The 8,628-nt window shown below is 39.5% G+C and overlaps 1 protein-coding gene across 1 annotated transcript in view; it reads left to right on the top strand.

Annotated features, from left to right (window-relative positions):
• The first annotated feature begins 906 nt into the window (after positions 1–906).
• The window catches only part of LOC133648548 (WD repeat-containing protein 26), a 29,357-nt gene continuing 21,635 nt past the window's right edge, over positions 907–8,628 (top strand). Inside the window, exons 1-2 of the mRNA XM_062044749.1 lie at positions 907–1,664; positions 4,679–4,778. Coding sequence (XP_061900733.1) covers positions 1,345–1,664; positions 4,679–4,778 — 420 coding nt within the window. The 5' untranslated portion in view covers positions 907–1,344. The remainder of the gene's footprint in view (positions 1,665–4,678; positions 4,779–8,628) is intronic.

Below are 8,628 nucleotides of genomic sequence, written 5' to 3'. Positions count from 1 at the left end.
TGCATCAACTCATTGTAGTGCAGGCTAAAAAAAACAAAAAGGTGCAGATATAAATAAATAGATTACTGTACAGATAAAAATATTGCACTTTAGCAAATTAATCCACGTTTATGGATGTATGTTATATTGTCTTTATATTCCAGCGAGTCAATCTGTTTTTGGGGGGAATTGAGGGGATGCAACAAAAATAATATAAATATACCTCTGAACAATATGTATGTGTATGTATGCATATGTATGTAAATACACACGCAGTTATATAGTATATAAATCCAAATTATTGTTATATCGTAACAGTATCCTTGGATATTGAGCTATGTGATAAATATGGCGTGGCTCGGTTGGGAGAGTGGCCGTGCCAGCAACCTGAGGGTTCCTGGTTCGAACCCCAGCTTCTACTAACCTAGTCACGTCCGTTGTGTCCTTGAGCAAGACACTTTACCCTTGCTCCTGATGGGTCCTGGTGAGCGCCTTGCATGGCAGCTCCCACCATCAGTGTGTGAATGTCTGTGTGAATGGGTGAATGTGGAAATAGTGTCAAAGCGCTTTGAGTACATTGAAGGTAGAAAAGTGCTATACAAGTACCATTTACCATACTGTAATAATACAATGTGCTTTAATTCAGCACAGAAATTATGAACAATGATTATAATCTAAATTGAAAATACAATTGCAAAGACAATACAATCGGCCTAATTCAAATGTTTAATTATTGGTGCCGCCTAACACTTTAACAACCCATGCCTAACAATAATATAGATTTTTTGAAATATTTAATATAATTTACATTACTTCGTAGTTTTTGTTCAAAACATTAAAATGAACTGGTAAAGTAGTGGTGGTAATAATTTGTTTAGGCTAAATAAATAGTTTGCGGTAATGATTATACCCGGAAGCTTAGTAGTGTAGGAATTTCCGGTGACGTCAGAGCGTCAGGCCTCCATTAGAGCTGCAGCTGTTTAGAGAGAAACAACAACAAAAACGGGCCAAGTGACAGACCGTCCGCCTCGGTTGACAGTCTGCTCTGAGCCCGTCAGACGAGGCCTCAAACCTGGAAGTTGAACCTTGTTTTCCCACCCGGAGCACCGCCGGCTTCTAACCACGGCCGCTCTCGGTGAGGAAACTCTGGCCTCCGCTTCCTCCTCCTCCGACTCGGACACCGGCGGAGCGTCGCCGCCCCCGCGGAAGAAGCACCGAGCCTCGGCGGCGGAGGGAGCAGGAGAGCCCGGGGCTTCAGCGGTTGTACCAGGCCTCCCCGGAGTTTTCTTGGGACTCGGAGCGCACTCTCAAGCCACATCGACCATCCATTTTACCCGAAGTGCCGTCGGCAACCTGAGCAGCAGCATGCAGGCAAATGGAGCAGGACAGGGGCAGGAATCCTCCGATCTTTCTTGCCTGAGCGGAACACACAACGGCGAATCGTCGTCGTCAACGGCGGCGGCAGCCGGGGGAGGGCACTCCAACGGACTCCTGCTGTCGGACAACGGGAACGGTGTGGGCACCAGCAATGGGTCATCGGCCGGGCCCGTTTGTGGGACTTCTGCCGCCACCCCTGCGGCCTCGGGCTCGGAGGTGGGATCGCTGAAGAAGAAGAAGCGGTTGTCGCAGGCGGAGGAAGATGTCATCCGGCTCATAGGACAACATCTCCACGGACTGGGGCTCAAGTAAGTTGGTGTCATGTCGGCTGGAAGCGTTGAATATTCACTTATAACATACACGGTGTCGTGTTCGCTGGTGGTTGCTGTTTAATAAAGTGCGACATGGCCGCCTGTAGAAGCTATTAGTGAGCATGACAGACACAAACATGGGGGGATGGGTCCGAATGTTAGTCGGTTAGCTTGCAGCTAAGAAGGGGCTCCATCTTGCACAATAACAGCTAGCCTTTTAGCATTAGCTGGCTAGTTAGCTTGCATGCTAACAGCACCAATGTCCAAACATTAAACACCCAGGCCATGGTATATTAATCAAATATAATACGTTTTATTGTTTTGCTGTGGTTGTACATGGATGTGGTTCCCATTTGGTGTGCATTACATCATATCACGTTTATGCGTTGGTTGTTTATAAAAATAAATAAGCTCATTTGTTGATTTACGCTGCTAATTAAAACAATGAGAGTTGGAAGCTGGCGGATAATTGATTGCGGTTTTTCTTCATTTGGGCTGTCTGTAAGGACAATTTGCAAGGCTATGTGGGAGGGTTTTTACAAGTCGACTGTAATTGTGTGTGTGTGTGTACGATTATACAAGCCAGATCGCAACGAGTTGTCGTTTGGAGCAGCCCCTTTTTAAGGAGCCGTCGTAATTTGGCACCATTTTATGCAACATGACTTATCTGCGAGCTTTTTTACCAGTTCAAGGCAGAACATTGACCCTTTGCCACATGCATATGCTGCAAACATTATTGTACTTTATTTATACCAGTAGGTGAGACACTAAAAGATTATATTTGTTCGGTTGTAATTCAATCACCAGATAACAGGACTAATTGTGAGGTAATCGCTTTTATAGGAATTAGAGATGGGAGAGTATATTACAGCCTCCTGCAATAAATATCACAAAATATTGTTTGCTATTTAAATGACAATAGAATCATTTCAAAAAGTGTTGCAAAGGCTCCTAATTTGGCTGATGACGAATGTGGCACATATTTCGTCATTTACACTTTTATTGTTTTCTTAAACTTATTATTAATATACTTGTTAGTTTACTGTTAGTATCTGGCTACTTTTTGTTGTAACTAGATTATATCTGCACTTCTGTTAAAATGTAATAAGCACTTATTCTTCTGTTTGGATATTAAAAAAAAAAAAAATTTGGATCATACTACAAATTTGGGTAGTTATCCTATACCAAATAGTTACAGGGGCAGTATTGGTAATACCAATGCTGATCTGATACTTAAATGTTTCAAGATCATTGAATGATTGCCATTTTCCCTAATAATAATGAGAGAAAAACACTGGATGACGGTGTATCAGTATCAATTTATATTTAAAATGTTACTTACTATTGGCTCTCATTTGTATCCTTTGATACTCAGTGGCCTAGTGGTTAGAGTGTCCGCCCTGAGATCAGTATGTTGTGAGTTCAAACCCCGGCCGAGTCATACCAAAGACTATTAAAATGGGACCCATTACCTCCCTGCTTGGCACTCAGCATCAAGGGTTGGAATTGGGGGTTAAATCACCAAAAATGATTCCCGGGCGCGGCACCGCTGCTGCCCACTGCTCACCTCCCAGGGGTGAACAAGGGGATGGGTCAAATGCAGAGGACACATTTTACCACACCTAGTGTGTGTGTGACAATCATTGGTACTTTAAGTTTAGTTTTGCCCTTAAATTACGTCTCTGTCCAGGGACTTATTTCCTGAGTTTGTAAACAATAACAAAAATGACAACAGATTTTTTAATAATAACAAATATCAATCTCACCACTGTAGTAGCAACCTAGACTGATACTATACCTGGTATTAACATGTACTAGTCTGATAATATACTTGGCATCGTTACTGTCGATATTTGTATCAATCGCTGTCCTTTGTTTACAGTCAAGAAATCTACCTTGCGGTTAGCATATCCTCTTACGATGTATATAGTAGCATGTTTAGATATTCCTCGTCCTTTAGGGATGTACTTGTAAGAAACATTGTTTATTTGCTGCCATGTAGGCGAGTGATTGTTGACTTACAAGTGGCTGTCTTTAGGGGAACATTAGCCGCTAGCGAGACTGCTATTGTGTTAAGGATGTGTTCCTTCGCTTGTCGCTATGAAATTTGCGGGACACAGCTAGAATATGTCATCAACATACATTATTACCATATAATGATAGTATAAAAAGCTCTAACTTCGGCCAATGTATATCGTCCATATCGTGTAACCGTACTTAGAATACATGGGAAACAGATGCGGACTGTGTCTTGTGGGGATACATTATGGTCCTCTACGATGGCTCTGTTGTGAATTTCCTTACTCCATGATCAGGAAACAATACCTTTTCTTGCAATCTAGGGATCTCAAACCTGAGACCCTGGGGTCCATGTATTTGTTTAACATAACTGGATGGATAGATACTTTATAATCCTTTGCAGGAGGAAATTCAAGGATTCAACTTTGTCATTCAAGCATACATAAGATGACAGGTAATGACAGTAATACAGCAGGCACATTTGCAGATAGTATAATACAAACAAAAGTGAAATACATTTTAAGTAAAAAAAACAACAACAACACAAGATCTTATGACCTATGCACATTATAAATGGACAAGACTCACTTTTGTAAAACACTGTTAACATTGCGCACAAGTATACATGTGTATAACGGGACCTTTGACACAGGAGACCAACCATTGGTGTTTGTTAGTATATCTTGTTCTGCTTACAGTGGTAAATATACTATTTATGTATGTGGCTTTGGTTTTAGGAAAGGCTTCCATGTTATTACTGTCTGCTAGAACGAAGAAGCAGAGCTTCCGCTTTTCAGAAGGATATTATGGTTGTTGAGAGACGCAGCATGCTACTGCTGCGTTGATACTTGAGGATGATGTCATAATGCTGAAGACTTTCCTTAACCTTCTTTGCACCGCCAGCCTCCTACAAAATTGTTACCAATAGCTCAAACATCGCCAGTCTCTCATGTTTGTTTGTCTTTTGTGCGCGTGTGTCTGTCTCGCTGCAGTCAGACGGTGGACCTGCTGATGCAGGAGTCGGGCTGCAGACTGGAGCATTCTTCAGCGACCAAGTTCCGCAACCATGTCATGGAAGGGGAGTGGGACAAGGTCAGTCTGTGACTGTAGTATTTACGTATTATAAGAAATGAAGGGGAGTTTCTTTATGAGAATGCTCAGTTGAGAGCTGGAGGAAAATAGCAAAAATAATAATCACGATTATTTTGATTGTAATTGAAATTACAATTAATAACACGATTGTTCATTAATTTAAAAACATGAGTATTGTAACACCAAAACTTAACTTTAAATATAATTTAACAGGACACCCAGATATAAATTAGTAACAAATAAGCAACAAGTAAAATAATAATAGAAACAAAAATCAATTAAAATAACAATAGCATAATGGAAAAAAACAGTCAGGTTTTTTGTTTTAATTTAACTTTAATAAATTCTGTTTATTTCCTTTAACATTTATTTTGCCACCATACAGTGTGTGCGTTTTGTGTCCTAAATACAATTTAATAAAATGTTGTTAATTGAATGCAAAAATCCTCAAATATTTTGGTGCAATATACCTTTGGACATTTTTGAACATTATTTTAGGTCTAAGCATAATAATTTTGTAAATGTATCAACAAGTGCATTAAGTTCATTATGTTTGTGTTAGGTGCTTTTTGGAAACCTTTATTTTGTCAGTGCAGTCAGACCGAATATTGCGCACAGTCTGTTATTGTGAAGGGTGAAAGGGTTCTGGTGTGCTGAGCTTGACGAGTGTAGATACGACTTGAAAAAAGAGAGGCTCTCAAGTTGTGACTGAAGTCCTGTTTGTACATTGATCTTCGTCGATGATGTTGTTCACAACAACAACACAAGCAGATGAGATGTGTTTTGGGTAGGGATGGGAATTTATAAGATTTTTCGGTTCCGATTCCTCTTTCAATACTGCATAACGATTCGATTCTTTAATGGTTCTCTTATTGATTCTTATTTGGGGGAAAAGGAGAACAAAAAGGTGTATTAACATCAATTGTGTTTAGTTCAGAGCTAACATCATGGTACAAAGCCAACAGTGAAGTGTTAAAGGGGGAACTGCACTTTTTTTGGAGTTTTGCCTATCGTTCACAATCATTATGAGAGACAAGATGACAAAAGTTTTTTTTCTTTTCTATTTTCTAACATAAAAATTGTCCCGTTCTGGGTAGCTAGCAATGCAGCTAATGGTAGCAATCATTTCTACCTTTAAATCACTTAAAAATGCATTCAAAAACAGTACTTCATTTATATATTTATGTATAATAACCAAGATGTAGCGACATTGTTATTGTAAGAGCGAACACTGAGGAACTCTTTTTCTAGCATACTAACACTTTGGCATGCTACGGTATTAGCCGTAAAAGCTAACCATGGCAAGAGATAAGCTTGCTTCTACGTCCGCAGGAAACGTGTTTGAGTTTGTAATGCACAACACAATGCGATAAAACACCAATCTGTACTGACTGAAAAACATGAACAATCATACTACAGTATCTGTAAAGTACGTTTCCAGTTAATTTGGGCACTCCATCAATTTGGCATAGCTTGGCTCAAAAGTTCCAGATTTGCAGCGTGACCATGTCGCACTCTCTCGTCTTCCGTCTGCTCCAACATTTCAGCCTCTTCTTCTTGCTTGCCTCCATAAACAGTTCATAATTCGTCTATTTAGTTTAAAAAAGATAACGCTGTAAATCCTCATTTGTCCAAAAATAGTCGTCTTTGTTGTCTACTACCAAGTCTGCCATGTTTAGAAAACACACTCGTGTTTGATTCAGGGAGTAGAAACAAATGTGTTGCTGGAAGTCGGAAGTGCGCTGCTATGGAAACTGAAATAAATGCACAGAATAATTAGTTACGGCTGTGCATAAAATGAACAAAATACAGTAAATATTGTACATGCTATTATTATTATTAATATTGTTATGATCGTGTCTGTTACTACATTATATATAGATTTGCGGTGTGTATATAAAATGTTGATGGAGGGTTTTGTACTTGTTTTAGAGGGCTTTGAAGGCTACATTGGTGACTCCCATTTGCCGCATATTGCAAGCGATTTTTTATCATCTTTAAAATCCTAAAAAAAAGACGTGTGTTCTTGTCTCTCATAATGATTGTGAACAATAAGCAAAATTCTGGGAAAAAAAGTGCAGTTTCCCTTTAAGAGGCACATAGTGTAAAACAAAATTAAATAAATATAAGCAATAATTATTCTTCTGTAGAATTTAACAAGATAAAATGTGGAAATTATTCAAGAATGTAACAATATATTATTATTTTTAAAACGTTTAAGAATCTTTTGTCATCTCCCTGGAAAATATATTGGTGACAGACAGAATATTAGAATGGTTTGTTTAGATTTACAAGATGAAACTATCATATACATAACATTTAACACAAGATATTTTAAGCCTTCTTGTGATTTATTTTTGTTGATCATGGTTTACGGCTTATGAAACCTTGAATTGAAATTCTCAGAATTGTTGTGTGGGGTCTTCAAAAACTCATGAAAAATTATAATAAATACAAACTTGACATATCTCACTTTGGAAATGACTGAGTGAAAATGTGGTTTTAGGAAAACCTGCAACTTTTCTCCGACAACAATTGAATATTCACTTCTTGAAAATCAGTAGCACTATGGCAAATGGGTGCAAGCTTAAACCACAAACTTATTATACACTTACCTGCTGCAATGAAAGGAGATGCTATAGCACGGGGCGGCAGACCTGAAATGAAGCTTGTACGTATTGCCAGCCTTGGAGCCATTGAGAATCTGTCTCTCGTCCAGCTCATCTAAATGAGAAGCAATGCATTTCAATTTAACAAGTAATGGCACTAACATGATAGGCGGTGTGTTAGTACCTGTTGTATTTACGGCAGATGACGTGTTAGCGTTACTGCTGCTGGGATGAGATCGACGCGGTCCAAAACCACAACATTTATTTATAGTTCTTGCATGCTGTGTGTTCAGATGTTTCAGCGTATGTCCTCCTCTTGATAAAGTAGCAACCTTGCAGTTATTACAAGTAGCGCTGTTGCAATAATTTCTTATAAAATATAGTCAATTCTAGAGCATTTGTTACGCACGTTCCGTAATGATATCATTCCTGAACACTGGCATCGATAAGCGAATCTTTTAAAAAGTTGGCAAGTGATTCCAAGGAATTTATATACTGGAAATCGGTTCTGAACCAGAACCGGCTTTCGATTTCCATCCCTTGTTTTGGGTGTATGACGAGGGTCCTGAGTTCAATCCTGGGCTCGGGATCTTTCTTTGTGGAGTTTGCATGTTCTCCCTGTGACTGCTTGGGTTCCTCCAGGTACTCCGGCTTCCTCCCACCTCCAAAGACATGCACCTGGGGATAGGTTGATTGGCAACACTAAATTGGCCCTTGTGTGTGAATGTGAGTGTGAATGTTGTCTGTCTATCTGTGTTGGCCCTGCGATGAGCTGGCGACTTGTCCAGGGTGTATCCCGCCTTCCGCCCGAATGCAGCTGAGATAGGCTCCAGCACCCCCCGACACCCCAAAAGGGACAAGCGGTAGAAAATGGATGGATGGATGGATGGATTTGTTCTGTCTAGCTTTAGCGTTGTAGTTTAGTCGCTGTTTCAAGTGGCTGTCTCAACATTGTTTAGTTCAGGATAGGGCTGGACAATTAATTCGAACTAGGATCCTAAACTTCTAGGAGAGACTCATACGCTCACTCATCCGTTTTACCGAATTTCAGAAATTTGCAAGCACGTTGCGCGGCCCACTAATTATTTAAAAAAAAAAAAGTATTATAATATTTTTATGATCGTGAGTAGCCAAAATTTAAATCAAAATGTTATTAATTATCCAGGCCTACTTCAGTTTGAAGTGTTAATTATCCTATTTAGCAAAATGACAAAAATAAACCACACTGCCAGCTATTACCA

The sequence above is a fragment of the Entelurus aequoreus genome, linkage group LG04, assembly GCF_033978785.1.
Source record: "Entelurus aequoreus isolate RoL-2023_Sb linkage group LG04, RoL_Eaeq_v1.1, whole genome shotgun sequence".
Lineage (NCBI taxonomy): Eukaryota > Metazoa > Chordata > Actinopteri > Syngnathiformes > Syngnathidae > Entelurus > Entelurus aequoreus.
The sequence above is the reverse complement of the archived record's forward strand: the minus strand, read 5'-3'. Positions and strand labels throughout refer to the sequence as shown.